The following is a 20,391-nucleotide window of genomic DNA, read 5'->3' as shown; positions in this document are numbered from 1 at the left end:
AATAGCTGTTGATCAACAGTATCAAAAGCAGTGGAAAGGTAAAGGAGAATTAGGATAGAGTAGTAGCCATGAGATTTTGCAGCGTGTGTAAAATCTATTTTTAGCATATAAATATACTTAGTATGTACATGCAATCATTATTTTCATATCAGTATATGTTTGTGTAATGCATACTCTGTATAATTGCATATGTTTGAAATCCCATATGCACATTGCACACAATACACATTTGCATTCAGATACACAGCACTGAGACATTATTCATGCATCATAGTCTCAAATACAATAAGTATTACATAATGTGTATGTCTGTATTGTCATTTTAGGTTTAATAAAACTACCTCCCCTTCGGACACTTATCCACATCTCCCAGGAATGGGGATTATACCACTGTACGCTACTGTAACTGGAGCTGGTCATAGCCCCATTAAATGTGAGTAAGATACCGCTGTTTTATTATACACATACCACGCTTATATTAATTTAGTGCACTATTGGATTTCCTGTTCTGTTTTACAGATCTATACGGATTTTGCCAACGAACCAAGGTTCCACTAGAAGAATTTACCATCTACCCCTACCATAACTTATATTGCATTTACAGGGGTATTCCTTTTTTTATACTGGACTATTTCATTTGATTACGGACAATAGTATTTTATTGTATTCTTGTGGAGCAACATTTTTGCTTTTGTTTATTTGATTCTGAAAAGGGTTGGAGGGATCCCCTTTTTTGGTTTGCTGCCCTGCCTTATCTGGTTGATTAGTGTAAACCTGCTCTATATTTTGAAGCTGTGTAAACATATGTGCTAACAACAGTTAAATAATAAGATATGGATGCAAAGCCGATATGTATTCTAGTCTACAATATTTGACGTATACATGGTTCTGAAACCTTTCACCTATATAATTCAATGAATAATTGCATATTTTATGAGGGTAAATATATGTATTACTCTATGTATTGCAAACATTGTTTGACATGTGTAACTATATTTTTATCTTGTTATGTATTTTCTTGTAGCACGTCTGTGTAACTTTACATGCATACTGAGAATAAAATAAATTGAAATTGATGATTGAGCATTTCAGAATAAACATGTGATGATACTTACTTGAATACACCGGCTATTGAATGCAGTCTCTAATTTCCTCCTAGTTTCAGGAACAGAGCATTTTTGTAATACCGGAAAATAATGTGGATATTGGAGAGTAACCTTGAAGGTGTTGCCATCTACCTTTACCAGACTGTCAATGAAGTCATTCGGGAGACCATCTGGTAAAACAGAAATGTTAGAAAAAGGAATATTGTTATCAAAAGGAATAAGTGAGACATCACTAGAAATGAAATCGGTTCTATTACACATCTTTAATTTTGAACAAATACAGGAAAATGAATGTGAAGTAGATGCTGTGTCATAATAGTTGATTTATTGAATGGCCATGGATAATATTTTGGTGACCCACTTCTGTCAGTAACCACAACAGAGATTTTCAACTTTAACCGTGAAAGACAAGTCTTTCATTAAACGCATCTAAAACCATTACCACTCCCCATGTAATATTATTTATGCTCAGCTTTATGGTAAGATCTCCTTTGTGAATGAGAAGTTCCACGTAACTCAGAAATGTCCACAAACTTGTTTTGCTATTTATTAGGAAAGCAGAATTTCTAGTGAGTCAAAAGGATTCTGGGTAGTGGCATACAAATAGACGGGAGACACTCTGTTTGCTTTATAAACCAGTTACACAATGATGAATAAATACTAACTTGCTTCAAAATAGGAATCAGGCCACCTCCAGCGGAATAATACAAAAAAATATATATATATATAAATATACGTGTGTGTGGCAGTTACAGACTACATCATCAATATGTACATAGTGTCTGCAATACAATTTATACCTGTATTATGTAGAGTTTGTTTAGAAAGCAAGTCTGTGTAAAAGAAAGATTCTTAGAACAGTAACTTACCTAGCTCGGCTCTGTTAAATATTAGAAAAGTGTTTTCTTCATTGAGATTTTTATTGAAGTCAATGCTAAGCTGATTTATCTGTTTCTTTATAGTCTTTATTTCCTAGGGACAGAAATAGCATGCTTAAGCAGAGCAAAAATGGTTCTAATATCTTTTTTTCTATATTATTATATAGTACATTTCTGTAACATGCGAGGGGGCTGGAAATATAAAATGGCGGCACTCAATACTAAGTGGTACCCAATATAATGTTCACCTACGCTGAATTGGTATCCAGGTGTAAACAGACTAGTGGGAACTAAATCCATGGGCCAAGATTCATTTGAAGAAGCTAATGCAAAACTGTGCTCACTTGAATTGAATAATTATTAATAGACCAGTGTGGGGCTAAGACCCATAAGGAACATAATGAGCTTGACGGTTATTGAGGTTGTGTAACAATTCTTCATACACGAGGACTTCAAATGCTATGATAACCAATTTGCATACTGGATATTACAGCAGGATACTGATAAACAGACATGATAAAGTGATGTTTTAAAATGTTTCAGCCAGCATGTGCGTGGACAAGTCTAGAACGAAGAATTTCAATTCTGGGAAAAGTGGGTTGGAATGTTTTGTGTTTATATGTAAATACATTATATAACTTACTATATTAAATAATTGTGAGAGTTTTGTCTGGTTACATACATTGTGTCCTTATAATAACGTCACTAGATTGTGATTACTCTTTTTATTATGATTAAGGACATCTGTCTTCAAATCTCAAGTTAACTTTTACACTAAGCGCAGCCCCCTGCAAAATAACATTCCCATACGTATCCTCTATAACAAATCTATAATCTGATCACCATAGAGAAGGACCGTTCCCACACTTACATTGTGCAATTGACGTGGAAAAAGGCAACAAAAGTGTAAACTTTGTCAATCAAGTCTGCGTTTTCACATGTAATAAATTTAAATGGAGTTAGGCTCCTGACCATTAGCTCAGGGGAATTGAAACTGCCAGCTGACGCTTATTCCCTTACTTGCAGTACACTGGAACAAGGAAAAGATTCCGCTACAGAAAGAAAAAGCCATCCTACATGAACGACTTCAATTTCCACTGTTTAACATAGTGTCACAACAGTATGACAACAGACAGCAATACAAGAAATACTGCTTAACCACCAGAGGGCAGTGAAAGCATTTTTAAAATACATTTTTACAGAGCTGCCAGATGCGCAGTTAAAGATGTACCTCAGTAAAAGAGATACATGGTATAGACATAAAAGTGCCTTTTTATTTTAAAATTAGAAAGACTACGTTTTAATTAGTAAGACTATAATTTGTTTACAGTAATAGTTAATGAAAGCTTGTGATCTTCAAATAAGGAGACTCTTTCTATTGCTCTTTTCTCGTTTATGTTTTGCTGCATTATTATTTAAAGTCAAAAACTTTGCTGTCCTCAGGGATGGTACCCACACACAAACATCTTAAATAAGTATGATAGCCTATTATAACAAAGCAACATTTATCAAATTATGCTATAGAGACAATATACAATAGAGACAATAGTATCATAGGTCTAGAATATGGTCTCTGAAAATGAACAGTGTGGAAAATAACGGCACAGCCTATGTAAATAAACAAAAAAACAACAAACAAAAAAAAAAAACAATCAGTTTTAGGGGAAGGGGGATAATTTCCATTTTAACAGGCTGTAAGAATTCTTCAGGAAATCTTTTATTTCATACTGAAAATAATATCCAGAAAAGTGTGATTAAAGGGACACAGTCCTGGCAAACATGTAGTTCTCCAAATTCTGCCCTTACACAGTGCTAAAGAACAGGTTATATAACTTTAGGTATTTACTGGAGCAGGGATAGACAACTTTCAACACTCCAGATGTTTGGGACTACATCTCCCATAATGCTGGCAAACCATTGTGGGAGTTGTGGTCTGCAATATCTAGAATGACTATAGTTGCCTACCCCTGTACAAGTACAGAGGTTTGGAGCTGCTGAGTGTGGTCAAAAGTGGCTGCATGGGCATGAACAGGAATTCACATTCATTTCTAGCGGCTTCTTTGGCGAAGGAAGGGCTTCCAAAACTTCCAAAACTTCTCTATGGAGTCCAAAAGAAATGGGATTATTTAAAAGTTGCACTACTGAAGGCAACAGAAAATTGCATTAGGCTTGTCAGTAAAAGCAAAAAATTCAAGAAACCACTGTGGTACTCCACAGATGTAGCCAAAATAGTAAAAAACAAAAAGTTAGCATTTAGTAATTATAAAAAAACCCAGAGTGAGGAAGACAGAATGACCTATAAGATTAGGCAGAAAGAGGCTAAGCAAGTTATAAGAGCTTCCAAATCACACACAGAAGAGAAAATAGCACAGTCAGTAAAAAAGGGGGACAAAACCTTTTTTAGATACATAAATGAGAAAAGAAAAGTAAAACAAGGATTAGTTAGATTAAAAACAAAAGAAGGAAGGTATGTAGATGAGGATAAAGGTCTAGCTGACTGCCTCAATGAATATTTTTGTTCGGTATTTACAGATGAAAATGAAGGAAAGGGACCTCAGTTAAGAAAAAGGATAAATGAGTCATTTATTACATGTGAGTTTACAGAGGAAGAGGTTCTATTTCAACTGTCAAAAGTAAAGACAAATAAGTCAATGGGACCTGATGGAATACACCCAAAGCTATTAAAAGAGCTTAGTGGTGTACTAGCAAAACCATTAACAGATTTATTTAACCAATCATTGATAACAGGAGTAGTCCCAGAAGATTGGAAGTTAGCGAATGTTGTGCCCATTCACAAGAAAGGTAATAGGGAGGAGTCGGGCAACTATAGGCCAGTAAGCCTAACTTCAGTAGTGGGGAAAGTGATGGAAACCATGTTAAAGGATAGGATTGTTGAACATCTAAAAAAACACAGATTTCAAGATCAGAGACAACATGGGTTTACTTCAGGGAGATCATGCCAAACTAATCTTATTGATTTTTTTGATTGGGTAACTAAAATTATAGATCAGGGTGGTGCAGTAGACATTGCTTACCTCGATTTCAGTAAGGCTTTTGACACTGTTGCACATAGAAGGCTTATCAACAAACTACAATCTTTGAGTTTGGATTCCAATATTGTTGAATGGGTAAGGCAGTGGCTGAGTGACAGGCAACAGAGGGTTGTAGTCAATGGAGTATATTCGAAGCTTGGGCTTGTCACCAGTGGGGTACCTCAGGGATCTGTACTTGGACCCATTCTCTTTAATATTTTTATTAGTGATATTGCAGAAGGTCTTGATGGTAAGGTGTGTCTTTTTGCGGATGATACTAAGATATGTAACAGGGTTGATGTTCCAGGAGGGATAAGCCAAATGGAAAATGATTTAGGTAGACTAGAAAAATGGTCAGAGTTGTGGCAACTGACATTTAATGTGGATAAGTGCAAGATAATGCATCTTGGACGTAAAAACCCAAGGGCAGAGTACAGAATATTTGATAGAGTCCTAACCTCAACATCTGAGGAAAGGGATTTAGGGGTGATTATTTCTGATGACTTAAAGGTAGGCAGACAATGTAATAGAGCAGCAGGAAATGCCAGCAGAATGCTTGGTTGTATAGGGAGAGGTATTAGCAGTAGAAAGAGGGAAGTGCTCATGCCATTGTACAGAACACTGGTGAGACCTCACTTGGAGTACTGTACACAGTACTGGAGACCCTATCTTCAGAAGGATATTGATACCTTAGAGAGAGTTCAAAGAAGGGCTACTAAACTGGTTCATGGATTGCAGGATAAAACTTACCAGGAAAGGTTAAAGGATCTTAACATGTATAGCATGGAGGAAAGACGAGACAGGGGGGATATGATAGAAACATTTAAATACATAAAGGGAATCAACACAGTAAAGGAGGAGACTATATTTAAAAGAAGAAAAACTACCACAACAAGAGGACATAGTCTTAAATTAGAGGGACAAAGGTTTAAAAATAATATCAGGAAGTATTACTTTACTGAGAGGGTAGTGGATGCATGGAATAGCCTTCCAGCTGAAGTGGTAGAGGTTAACACAGTAAAGGAGTTTAAGCATGCGTGGGATAGGCATAAGGCTATCCTAACTATAAGATAAGGCCAGGGACTAATGAAAGTATTTAGAAAACTGGGCAGACTAGATGGGCCGAATGGTTCTTATCTGCCGTCACATTCTATGTTTCTATGTTTCTATGTTTCATGTGGCTTAGCCAAAATAAATGCATAGATTAATGAAGTGGGCTGGGTGCAGTCGTCAGTCACTAGAGGCACTTCCTCCCCCAAAACCCGAGTAGAATATTGCAGCATTTGATTGGAGGAGTGTAGTGTTCTGGCGTGCATGCACTCTCCAATCCAATGCTTCCAAAACTTCTCTATGAGAAGCACTGGATTGGATGAGATTGTGGGTCACATAAGCATGCTAGCTGAGATCAGTGGATGCGGGACTGGAGTCCCAGCGCTGGAAACAAGATGAGGAATATTTATTTTATTCATTTTTACAGGACAAAGGGTGGACCATGTACACATTGCAAGAATTGAGACTATAGTCCAGAAATAATGATTGTTATTTTTCGAGTTCCCTTTAAGTGTTTACCTGCCAGACTTCCTAAAATGGACACTAGGTACCATAACCACTCCAGTAGTTTGACAGTTATGTTGCGGTGTTAGGAACCTGTGGTCTTTTGGTCTGAGTTGGACTGATAAAGTTTAAGTTCATATTTCCTCTTGATCATGCCAGCTCTCATCAGCTTTAAGCATTGTTCATTGTAAAACAACAAAGCAAAGTAACATAAATGGTTTGACGGAATACCAAAGAACAGCGCTGGGGGCTCCAGGCACCAAAACCACTAAAGCATGCTGTAGTAATTATGGTGCCTAAAGCGTCCCTTTAAAATACACTCATTGCAAGATATATGAAAATATACATACATTCTGTATTTCTGTGGGTAGATGGAGTCCGTTACGTTTTCCAATCTGCACTGACTTTTCCACGTAACGTTTAACTTCTGGGTGCAGTTGTTCCAAGTTCTGTGTTTGCTAGACGGAAGAACAATAGGAAAAGTAAATACGCTATTATTCCTACCCTTTAAAAAAAAAAAACAAAAAAAAAAAAAAAACGCCAACACATTCTGCAGTGCTTTCCATGGCTACAATTGATACAAGTAAAAAGACCGAGGTACAATACAAGAAACAATACAAAAATTGACAAACACATAGAGGAGGAGTTGAGGGTCTGATTTCCGTGGGATTTTACCCTACACAAATAAGGGAATGTTCCTGATGTACCTTTTGGTCACTTCACCTTTATGGTATCCTAGGCAGCCAGAGGATGAGATGGTCTATTTAGAATTATACATTTATTAGAATTATAAACTCACTGATGAAGAACTGAGCTGCACGTTCTTTGTATTGTCATCCAAGTTATTCTGCAATTCCATGCTAATTCCATGATGAACTCATTGTTTCTGCCAGAATTGACAAAAGTTGAATGTATTATGTCTGCAGATGACTATTGAAGTCACCAAAAAAGTAGGTAGAGACAGTGGGGCTTTAAGAGAACTTTGGATTGAGATGACATGAGCAGTGGTCAACTTAATTTCTTATGTATATAGTTGATCCACAGGGTTTAATAACCCACAAACAAAAAGAGAGGGGGTTATTAAACATGCATACTCTGTGACCCTTCTCAGAGTTTCTGCTCAAACATATTCTGTCTTAAAGGGACACTAAGCACTAGAACAACTAACTTTATGCAGTGGATCTGGTGTACAGATCATAAACCTGCAATCTTACCGCTCACTTCTCTGCCATTTAGGAATTAAATAATGTTGTTTATGCAGCCCTAGTCACACATCCCCTGCATGTGACCCATACACTCTCCCCTCCCCCCCCCCCCCCCACAAAAAAAAAGCTAATTTTGTTAGTTTCTCTTATTGCAGTTTCTTTAACCCCTTAAGGACACATGACATGTCATGATTCCCTTTTATTCCTTTTAAGTTTGGTCCTTAAGGGGTTTATTTAAGTTCTTATCTTCTGCTCTGGTAATTACCTGCTACAGAAGTTACCAGTTTGTGATTAAACTTAGATTAGCAGAACAGGAGATAAAAAGTATTAAAATAAACACACTGACCTAAAATGTAAATTTTTATTTTTTACGGTGGCAGTCAGTCCCAGCCAGGAAAAGTGTGGCTAGTGCTGCATAAACAAAGTGATTGAAATTTTAAACTTTCAATTTTGCTGTTTAAAGGCAGAAAATTGAGCCAAACTCCGGAGACCATAACAACCTCAACTCAATGAACCTGTGGTGTAAAAGGTCCCACGTGCAATCTTTCCTTAAGGGGTCAAATCGAATATGAATGGTTTAACTCCAAAATTGCAAAGACTGCACCCAATGTGCCAAAGATTCAATCAGGAAACATAGGACATGGCACTGCTGACAGGCTAAGAGCATCAGCTGATTCTCTTAACCTCAAACAACTGAACTAAATAAAACACACCAAAAAAACCCAAAGAAAAACCCAAACAAACCTTTTTCATCCAGTTTAATGAATGGAGAGATAGTGACAGGATTAGAGTTAAAGCTGATGCTCTCAACCTAACAGCAGCACCAAGTCCAATGTATCCCGACTAAAGTTTTAAACCATCGGCGAAAGCAGAAGAACAGAGCAGACAGGGTTAGTCTTCACAATTGTTTGGTTAACCATTAGAAAATGGTTTAATCCATTGACGTAAGATGGCACTAAGGCCCTCCAGGCACCATAAAAAGTTAATTTAAATAAAGTTGATATCACGCCCAGAGTGCTCCTTTTTTGCTTGGAGTATCCCTTTACAGCCATATGAGCTTAACAGCTGTAGAGCCAGTCATCAGCTCCTCCTAGAATCGCGTCTACATAGTAATAAAGTATGCTAGCTTACACATTACTTAATTTGCTAGTACAGGCGTATTATACATTATAGATACAAAATAGAAAATGTATACTCAGCTGATATGTATGTAATTAACTTACATTAAAATGGAGAATTCTTTGGAAAATATCTTCTCTCATATTCATTTCCACATCGAAATCAGACAATGTTTTGTCAGCCTGTGTGCTTGCAGACCGCACATCTTTGCTTGGTGAAACATGTTGAGGAAAATCCAACATGCTTCTTTCAACTATGAAGAGAGAGAGAGAACACACTGCCATGCCTAAATGCTTTATTTACATGTCAGTCCTACTGTCCTAACTGAAGGAATAAATGCAAACAATATCAATTGGCACTTATAGATGGATATTCTTCAGACGAATAAACAAAGGGAAATTATAGTAAAACACTGACCCCTATATGCAAAGCATTATCTATATAGAACCCATAAAAAAACAACGCAACAAACACAAATATGCATAGAAGATGTAATAAAAAACAAACAAACACATGCCTTCAAAATGTTCTTTTAGACTGTGTGACATATGATATGTTTATATATGTATGTGACTGTGCGCTGTGTGTACAACTGTGGGTTTCATTGTGTGTCTATGTGTGTATGGTTCTGCATTTGTATATGTGAATGATTGAGTTCTCAGTTGAATGGCTCGTTATATACAGTATCTAACAAAAGGGAGAACACTCACATTTTTGTAAAAATTTTGTTATATCTTTTCATGTGACAACACTGAAGAAATGACACTCTGCTACAATGTAAAGTAGTAAGTGTACAGCCTGTATAACAGGTAAATTTGCTTTCCCCTCAAATTAACTCCACACACAGCCATTAATGTCTAAACCGTTGGCAACAAAAGTGAGTACACCCCTAAATGGAAATGTCCAAATTGGGCCCAAAGTATCAATATTTTGTGTGGCCACCATTATTTTTTAGAAGTTGAGTGCACATGCTTAGCGTCATATCCAGAGGTTGTCTTTGGGAAGTAGACATATGATTGCTGCAGAGGTTGAAGGGGTGGGGGCTCAGCCTGTCAGTGCTCAGACCATACACCGCACACTGCATCAAATTGGTCTGCATAGCGGTCGTCCCAAAAGGAAACCTCTTCTAAAGATGATGCACAAGAAAGCCCGCAAACAAAACAGTTTGTTGAAGACAAGCAGAGTAAGGACATGGATTACTGGAACCATGTCCTGTGGTCCGATGAGACCAAGATAAACTTATTTGGTTCAGATGGTGTCAAACGTGTGTGGCGGCAACCAGGTGAGGAGTACAAAGACAAGCAGTCTGGGCCTGCATGAGTGCTGCTGGCACTAGGGAGTTACAGTTCCTTGCAGGAACCATGAATGCAAACATTTGGAGACTGGGCCGCAGGGCAGTATTCCAGCATGATAATGACCCCAAACACACCTCCAAGACGACAACTGCCTTGCTAAAGAAGCTGAAGGTAAAGATGATGGACTGGCCAAGCATGTCTCCAGACCTAAACCCTATTGAGCATCTGTGGGGAATCCTCAAACAGAAGGTGGGGGAGCGCAAGGTCCCCAACATCCACCAGCTACGTGATGTCGTCATGGAGGAGTGGAAGAGGACTCCAGTGGCAACCCGTGAAGCTCTAGTGAACTCCATGCCCATGAGGATTAAGGCAGTGCTTGAAAATAGTGGTGGCCACAAAAAATATTGACACTTTGGGCCCAATTTGGACATTTCCACTTGGGGGTGTACTCACTTTTGTTGCCAATGGTTTAGACATTAATGGCTGTGTGTTGAGTTATTTTGAGGGGACAACATATTTACACTGTTATACAGGCTGTACACTTACTACTTTACATTGTAGCAGAGTGTCATTTCTTCAGTGTTGTCACATGAAAATACAAAAAATATTTACAAAAATGTGAGGGGTGTACTCACTTTTGTGAGAGATGCTGTATGTATGGGTATTTTAGGGCTGTAAAGTATACTGGTAAAATTAATTGTTACCTGCATATTCCAGCTCCAAATCCGCTAGAACCTTTACAGTATTCTCATATGTGATTTTCTCAATTTCGAGAGCTGCCACCATGTCATACACATGCTTTGTTTTTCTGATGAGCTCTTCTGCTCTTGTCTGAATCTGCTCTGGAGATAAGTCCCAACTCAGGAGATTTCTGTTAGCACTTAGGTTTGTAGTCATTGATATAGTCATTGCTCGCATGCTAGTGTTTAATTCTGATCCCAGAGTCATTTTTAATAAAAATCTGGTACTGCGTACTCTGTGAACAGAAGTAGAAAGTATTAACAAAACTAGAAATGATAAAGAAATCAGTATCTTGAGTGTGTTAGGGATTATTCCGGTATAATTTCAACGACACAGAGTTTGAGCATTGTCATTCCGAGGAGCAATAGGGCCCTATCGCAAACAGGACTATTTGCTAAACTGTGCTAGTACTGATTGTATAGGTACAAATGGATTAATAGCACTAAGCTCTTATACGGACTAACTGAACCTTCCTACATGGGTTCAAATGTACAGTAGATTAACCCCCAAATCATACCTACATCACCCCAGGTTATCACTCAATTGCTGCCACCAAGATTTTGTCTTCAACCGTGTGGTTGAAATGTTCGGGTGCCAGTTATTTTGCTTGGGCCTACCTTAGAGGTAGATCTATTTTGCCCAATAGAAGATTATGGATCTATGTGCAAGATCATTCCCTTAGATTAATTGTGTATTACACATCTGTTTGTCTATGATAAATATTTCTCTGTTAATTTTATTTTGTAATGTTCTTAGCATTTTGTATTACTGTGTCTATAATAAAGATTACTACAGCTACACTTTATATTGGTGTGCTAGGGAATACTTTTATATGTCTTATTAGGTTACCTCAGGTACCATACTATATGATTACACTTCCACTATACAATTAACATGTTAAACATATGGCCTGTGGGTTCTCTGGAGACAGGTCATGATTACCAAATATTTTAAGAAAAGAAAACAGTGCTTAGTATAAAAACAATTCACTTATAAGAAACAAAACACTATAAAACAAGGTAATGCACAAAAAAACAAAAACAGAACAGAAACAAATAAGCAGAAAGCCTAAACTTAAAAGGGACCAGTAACTCGCTTTCTGTTGGAATTTCCAAAGATGACTTTGAAGATGTTGATAAATTAATTGTGAAGTTCAGAAAATGATGGCTGCTTTCATCAATATATAATACAGAGTCCCTTTGTTGGGTCTTAGATCTTATTATGTAGGTCACATGGTAGTGGCAAATGTTTGAACGTTCATATTAGCACACCTGTTCATCTACTAGCATTTGAAGCGTCTCTCTTGATAAACCCAATTGTTTGAATGTTCTATAAAAGCCTGTTACATTTTTTGGGGGGTTGAACTGATATTTTAGCTGCAGTTTTGTTCTGTGTTTATTACACGATCACAATTAATTTAGATTTATTTTTCCCCCACAGTTTTAAAACTACTTGCAAAATCACCAAACATACCCCTTCTGAAAACTGATCTCTACTCACAGTATCCTTAAAATGTGGGATTACAAAAGTGTACCTCTGTTGGCACATGTCTCCCTTTCCAGCTCAATGTATTTATATCAACATTTATGCACTTTGCTACTAAATGAGGAAGCAGAAAACCTGCGTGCCAAACTTGTGCTCTCATGTCTGAGCATCTGCAAGGTCTCCAGATGTTGCGGTCTATCAATGCATACTAAAAATGCAGGAGATGCAGGCCACAATGGACCTATGGTACATGTGATAGACCAGGAGAATGTGGCCACCAAATGGATACATCATAAAGTAAACTGGTGGATGCTGCTCCACGTGTACCTACCTAGTGGCCAAATTAGATCAACAAAGCTCACAACACTAATAGTTATAGGTTAGTCAGACTGCTTGTTGCATTTAATGATAGAATACCTGACTTTCAGGGTTAGTATCTAAAGTGAGAACTTAAAGTGAATTTCAAACTTATAGAGACACTATGCACCCAGACCACTTCAGCTCATTAAAGTTGTCTGGGTACAGTGTCCCAGGTCCCTTAACCCTGAGCAGATAGATAGAAACATAGAATGTGACGGCAGATAAGAATCATTCGGCCCATCTAGTCTGCGGCCTTATCTTATAGTTAGGATAGCCTTATGCCTATCCCATGCATGCTTAAACTCCTTTACTGTGTTAACCTCTACCACTTCAGCTGGAAGGCTATTCCATGCATCCACTACCCTCTCAGTAAAGTAATATTTCCTGATATTTTTAAACCTTTGTCCCTCTAATTTAAGACTGTCCTCTTGTTGTGGTAGTTTTTCTTCTTTTAAATATAGTCTCCTCCTTTACTGTGTTGATTCCCTTTATGTATTTAAATGTTTCTATCATATGCCCCCTGTCTAGTCTTTCCTCCAAGCTATACATGTTAAGATCCTTTAACCTTTCCTGGTAAGTTTTATCCTGCAATCCATGAACCAGTTTAGTAGCCCTTCTCTGAACTCTCTCTAAGGTATCAATATCCTTCTGAAGATACGATCTCCAGTACTGCGTACAGTACTCCAAGTGAGGTCTCACCAGTGTTCTGTACAATGGCATGAGCACTTCCCTCTTTCTACTGCTAATACCTCTCCCTATACAACCAAGCATTCTGCTGGCATTTCCTGCTGCTCTATTACATTGTCTACCTACCTTTAAGTCATCAGAAATAATCACCCCTAAATCCCTTTCCTCAGATGTTGAGGTTAGGACTCTATCAAATATTCTGTACTCTGCCCTTGGGTTTTTACGTCCAAGATGCATTATCTTGCACTTATCCACATTAAATGTCAGTTGCCACAACTCTGACCATTTTCTAGTTTACCTAAATCATTAGCCATTTGGCTTATCCCTCTTGGAACATCAACCCTGTTACATATCTTAGTATCATCAGCAAAAAGACATACCTTACCATCAAGACCTTCTGCAATATCACTAATAAAAATATTAAAGAGAATGGGTCCAAATACAGATCCCTGAGGTACCCCACTAGTGACAAGCCCAAACTTCTAATATACTCCATTGACTACAACCCTCTGTTGCCAGTCACTCAGCCACTGCCTCACCCATTCAACAATATTGGAATCCAAACTTAAAGACTGCAGTTTATTGATAAGCCTTCTATGTGCAACAGTGTCAAAAGCTTTACTGAAATCTAGGTAAGCAATGTCTACTGCACCACCCTGATCTATAATTTTAGTTACCCAATCAAAAAAATCAATAAGATTAGTTTGGCATGATCTCCCTGAAGTAAACCCATGTTGTCTCTGATCTTGAAATCCATGTGTTTTTAGATGTTCAACAATCCTATCCTTTAACATGGTTTCCATCACTTTCCCCACTACTGAAGTAAGGCTTACTGGCCTATAGTTGCCTGACTCCTCTCTATTACCTTTCTTGTGAATGGGCACAACATTCGCTAACTTCCAATCTTCTGGGACTACTCCTGTTATCAATGATTGGTTAAATAAATCTGTTAATGGTTTTGCTAGTACACCACTAAGCTCTTTTAATAACTTTGGGTGTATTCCATCAGGTCCCATTGACTTATTTGTATTTACTTTTGACAGTTGAAATAGAACCTCTTCCTCTGTAAACTCACGTGTAATAAATAACTAATTTATCCTTTTTCTTAACTGAGGTCCCTCTCCTTCATTTTCATCTGTAAATACAGAACAAACATTTTCATTGAGGCAGTCAGCTAGACCTTTATCCTCTTCTACATACCTTGTTTTACTTTTCTTTTCTCATTTATGTATCTAAAAAAAGTTTTGTCCCCCTTTTTTACTGACTGTGCTATTTTCTCTTCTGTGTGTGATTTGGAAGCTCTTATAACTTGCTTAGCCTCTTTCTGCCTAATCTTATAGGTCATTCTGTCTTCCTCACTCTGGGTTTTTTTATAATTACTAAATGCTAACTTTTTGTTTTTTTACTATTTTGGCCACATCTGCGGAGTACCACAGTGGTTTCTTGAATTTTTTGCTTTTACTGACAAGCCTAATGCAATTTTCTGTTGCCTTCAGTAGGGCAAATTTTAATTAATCCCATTTCGCTTGGACGCCATTTCAATTGCTCTAGTCTGATAATGACTCCTTTACACATATTCTAATTTTAGAAAAGTATGTTTTTCGAAAGTCTAAAACTTTTGTTTTGGTGTGGTGTGACTCAGTGTGGTTTAATATAAAAACAGTGACTGATTTATGATCACTGGATCCTAAACTTTCACCTACAGTAATATCGGATAACAAATCTCCATTTGTTAACACTAAATCTAGTATGGCCTCTTTACGAGTTGGCTCCTCAACGACTTGTTTTAGAGACAATACCAGTAGGGAGTTTAGAATATGTGTGCTCCTGGCACAAGTAGCTATTTTTGTTTTCCAATTTACATCAGGAAGATTAAAGTCACCCATGATGAGAACTTCCCCCTTCATTGTCATTTTAGCTATTTTTTCAACTAGTAGATTATCTAACTCTTCAATTTGTCCTGGGGGCCTATAAATCACACCTACATGAGTTACTGTGTGATTACCAAATTCTAACGTAACCCAAACGGACTCCATGTTCGCCTCACTAACCTTTATTAGGCTAGATTTTATGCTATCCTTCACATACAGGGCCACCCCTCCCCCTTTCTTGCATCCCCTGTCTTTTCTATATAAAGAGTACCCTGGTATTGCTATGTCCCAGTAATTTTTCTCATTATACCATGTCTCAGTAACAGCGACTAAATCTACACTATCAGTTGCCATTATTGCCACAAGTTCATGGATCTTATTCCCTAAACTGCGAGCATCTGTAGACATGACTAAGCTTATCATTTTTTAACACACTTGCTACAGGCACCTTCTGTCCTTGCTTTGGGGGACAATTGGATTGATGTTTTATCACCCTTTTGCCGGCCCCCCACCCCCCCTCCTAGTTTAAATACATCCTAGCAAAACCTCTGAACTGCTCACTGAGAACATTTGTTCCCTTTTGAGAAAGATGCAAACCATCTTTTTTGTACAGTTTATTTCCATTCCAAACAGAGCTACCATGAGAAATAAAGCCACATCCTTGCTCCCGACACCATTCACCAAGCCACAAGTTAAAGTCCCTAATACGCATCCGCCTGTCGTTCTGAGTGTTATGCACAGGCAGAACTTCAGAAAGTGACAGTGTGGAAGCAACCTGCCGTATATCATTGGCAAAAACACTAAAAACTTCCTTAACCTCTGAAACCTCATTGCAAGCCAAGTAATTTGTCCCTAGATGGACAAGTACATCCAATTCTCCTTCCTGCTTTGCTCGCTTAACAATATCACAGATACGTCTCCTGTCTCTGTGAGCAGTAGCTCTGGGAAGACACCACACAAGACCACCACTGTCCATCTCCACACCTCTTATGATGGAATCCCCCAACAACTGCTTTCTATTAGGCCTCATCATAGTCTCCAAGCCTCTCTCCACAACACCACTAGCCTCAGTGCTTCTCTCCACAACACCACTAGCCTCAGTGCCTGTCTCCATAACACCACTAGCCTCAGTGCCTGTCTCCATAACACCACTAGCCTCAGTGCCTGTCTCCATAACACCACTAGCCTCAGTGCCTGTCTCCATAACACCATTACACTCTGAAAGTGCAGAAAATGAATTATGTAGAGCAACAGACTATGCAATATGCCTTTTATCCACAACTCTAAGTCTACCAGATCCTACAGTGATCCATCTGCCATTCCTATTATGTCTCTGCGGCAGTGGCTTTGCAGCAGTTCCAGCCTGAGTTTGTTTACCAGATAATTTACAAATCTCAGACTTCAAAAATACAATCTCCTGCCGCAAGATAGAGAACTGTCTACAGATTAGACAACAACCAAACCTCCAAAAAGTGGAACGTGAAACAAATGCATAGCAACTATTACACTGAATTAAGTCTGCCATTCCAATGAGGTGAATAATTTATTTTAAATCACCTCCCACTAGGAATGTTTAACACCTGGGTAGGCCTCTGCTTATTTGCAAACAATAGCTAATTTAAACAGCAATCAATAGCAAGTAGCTAACAAATCTAATCAAATGCCTTATAATTACCAACAGGAAATCAAACCTTGTGCAATCAGTAACCTTTTCCTACAGATGAATCTTACCTGTAACAGTAAAAAAAGAAAACTCTTAGCACAAATCTTAGACAGTTGAAGCTTCTGTAAAACTCTCCAGAATATCTCCAACCACACACACTTAGAAGCAACACTTAGATGAAGCAACCAAGCTATATATTGAAGTTTTTAAACTGCAATAACTAGGGATTATTCCAGTGTTAATGAATGATTTGTATATAGAGTGTATAAAGCATAAGCTACACTAATGGACACACTATAAAATGAATATGTATAGAATGGAACGAGCGATGCGTACATGTATAGAAAGGAACGAACGAGTGAGTTACACAACGGATAAAAGCTCACAATTATATAAAAGGAGGAGAAGGGAGATTATAGATCAAGACAAGAGCCAGGGAAAGGAGTATTAGAGGACAAAACAGGAGGATAGAACTGCTCGAGGAAATACAAAAGAGAAAAAAGGGGAAAAAGAAAAGGGGAAAGAAAGGGAAAAAGGGGAAGATATATAATAGAGGGGGGATAGATTTCGTGCAGGATAACGAAAGAATACAACTAAGCCTTCAGAGACAGACTTGACAAAAAGAAAGGGAAAGGGAAATGAAAAGGAGAAGGCAGAAAAAGGGAAGGAGAAGGGAAGGGGATGGAAGGAAGCAGATAAAAGAAGAGAAAGAGGGAAAAGAAGGGCAGAACAATACGAAAGTTAGAGGGACCATAACAAAGAACAAAAGGCCCACTTTCCTGGTCCAGGGTCCTGCGACGGCAGCAGGGTTAAATATGAAGACTACCCAGAGTACTTCATATTATGGTTTGAATGAGGCATTAGAAAGTTGGAGTTCCACTATGGGGTCCAAATCTATAGGACCGACCGGTGGGAGTATGAATGAGGTTGTGTGTCGGATACTACGTGAGGGGAGGATAGAGGGGTGGAGGGTGTGGGGCGAGCTGCGGTAATATGTCATTAAATATACTAACTATTAACGCAAGGGGCTTAAATTCAGGTCAGAAAAGAGGATATCTGTATAAATTACTGTCTGACAACAAAACAGATATTGGTTTCGTCCAAGAAACTCACTGGTCTAACTTAAAGCCCAAACTATGGAATTATAAAAAATTCCCAGTGGTTCATAGATCCAACCTGGTGGGAAAGGGCAAGAAAAGAGGGGTGGCAATCTTTTTTTCAGGTAGATTAAAATACGAGCTGATACACGAGGAGACCGACCCGGGTGGTAGGTTCCTTATAGTGATTGTTCGCATTAATGATATTTTGTATACCCTGGTAAACGTCTACGCTCCAAACCAATCCCCATATAGGTTTTTGGGAAATCTGATGCAAAAGATAGACCGCGTGTCGTCTGGTAGCTTAATTATAGGTGGGGATTTTAACTGCATTATAGATGATAAAACAGATAGGAATAGAAGCAAGTCCGCTTACATAGATGGTAAGCAAAGAACAGGCTTATCAAAGATGCAGACTATTATGGCAAAAAACTGTTTATATGATGCCTGGAGAACGTCTAATCCAGACGCAAGAGATTATACGTTTTTTTCACACGTTCACCAGACATATACTAGAATTGATTATTATTTGGTAAAACCTGAAGTTCTGGAGCGAGTTAAGAAAGTGTCAATTGGACCAATAACATGGTCCGACCATGCCCCTGTAAGTTTAGTCATAAAAAACAACCCTGAATATAAATCTAGAGATAAATGGAGACTTAACGAAAATCTATTAAAATCAGAAATCAGTGTAGACGCATTACGTACTCAATCTAAAGAATTTTTTGAAAGTAACGACTCAGGGGACGTCTCCAATGCCATGCTATGGTGTACCTTTAAATCATATATTAGAGGATGCCTCATAAAAATGGGTGCTACTATAAAAAAACAGAAAGGAAAAGAGCTTAATGAGCTTTACATCGAGCTGGCAAAACAAGAACGTCTACACAAATCTACCATAGACCATAAAATCTTGGAGGGCATTAAAGAGATTAGGGAAAAAATATTAATTAGAACTCAAGAAAGGATTGACAAAGCCATGTTAACTCTAAAACAGAGCTGGTACTACGGAAATAATAAAATAGGGAAAAGTCTTTCAAATAAATTAAAAAACAAAAATAAACTTCAATCTATAAATTATATAACCGTTGGAAGCAAAAAAATGATCTCTCCAACTCAAATTGCTAAAGCATTCGAAGACTATTATAAAAACTTATATAATATAAAATTTGACGAGCCATCCGAGGGTGAAACAAAACAGTTTTTGGAGAAATTAAGTTTGCCAACCATATCAAGGGAGAAATTAAGCCAACTAAATGCTCCTTTTTCCATTCAGGAGATTAGCAATACCATTAAAGCTCTAACAGCAGGTAAAGCACCAGGCCCAGACGGCTTTTCTTTAATTTTCTATAAAAAACTAAGTGGCATAATCTCTCCATATTTATTAAGAACATTTGAAGATCTCGCTAACCATAAAGCCATTCCAACGGAATTATTCCAGGCCACCATAATACCAATCCCTAAGTCAGATAAGGACCCTACGTATACCTCAAACTACAGACCAATTTCTCTTATAAATCTAGATATTAAGATATACTCAAGAATTCTGGCTGACAGATTAAAACAAATTATACCTAATATTGTACATATAGATCAGAGTGGATTTGTAGAGGGCAGGGGCACATCTGATAATATTAGGAAACTACTGAATGTCCTATACCATGCAGATCAAAGCTTGTCTCCCTTTGCGGTGGTTACCCTCGATGCCGAGAAGGCCTTCGATCGGGTCAACTGGAAGTACATGGAAGAAGTACTGGGGGCCTTCGGCATCGAGGGTTTCTTTAAGGAGAGTACATTGGCGCTATATAAGGATCCGCAGGCAAAAGTATCAGGACATATGTTTCAATCAAATTGGTTCCCTATTAGAAATGGGACGCGACAGGGATGCCCTCTGGCACCCCTGCTATATATCCTGTCCATAGAACCGTTGGCAGCCGCGATCAGACAGAACGTAGACATCAGCGGGTTAAAGGTGAATAAGATCGAGAATAAAATTGCATTATATGCAGATGATGTCCTGCTGACCCTGGCAGATCCTACTAGATCTATCCCAGCCGTATTTCGGCTTATCAACGAATTTGGTACACACTCGGGTTATAAAATAAATATAAAGAAAACACAGATTCTGTTAAAAGGCCTGAGTGGACCAGGTCTAGATAAACTTAAAAAAGATTTTAAATGCGACTGGGAAACAAATAAAATAAAATACTTAGGGGTAAAATTTTCTCTAGATTATAGAGAAACTGGAGAACTTAACTACACTGATATTTCCACCTATTTCAGGAACACCTTAAAAAA

At 38.0% G+C, this 20,391-nt stretch overlaps 1 protein-coding gene across 1 annotated transcript in view; it reads right to left on the bottom strand.

Annotated features, from left to right (window-relative positions):
- NLN (neurolysin) overlaps window positions 1–20,391 on the bottom strand; it is an 84,283-nt gene that overhangs the window by 46,947 nt on the left and 16,945 nt on the right. The window contains exons 2-6 of the mRNA XM_063454075.1: window positions 10,894–11,165; window positions 8,999–9,147; window positions 6,921–7,028; window positions 1,976–2,078; window positions 1,116–1,276 (exon numbers count right to left, since the gene is read on the bottom strand). Of these exons, the coding sequence (XP_063310145.1) occupies window positions 1,116–1,276; window positions 1,976–2,078; window positions 6,921–7,028; window positions 8,999–9,147; window positions 10,894–11,165 (793 nt within the window). The remainder of the gene's footprint in view (window positions 1–1,115; window positions 1,277–1,975; window positions 2,079–6,920; window positions 7,029–8,998; window positions 9,148–10,893; window positions 11,166–20,391) is intronic.

The sequence above is a fragment of the Pelobates fuscus genome, chromosome 5 (assembly GCF_036172605.1).
Source record: "Pelobates fuscus isolate aPelFus1 chromosome 5, aPelFus1.pri, whole genome shotgun sequence".
Taxonomy (NCBI): domain Eukaryota; kingdom Metazoa; phylum Chordata; class Amphibia; order Anura; family Pelobatidae; genus Pelobates; species Pelobates fuscus.
Note: the sequence above shows the minus strand (reverse complement) of the source record. Positions and strands in the feature narration are given on the sequence as shown.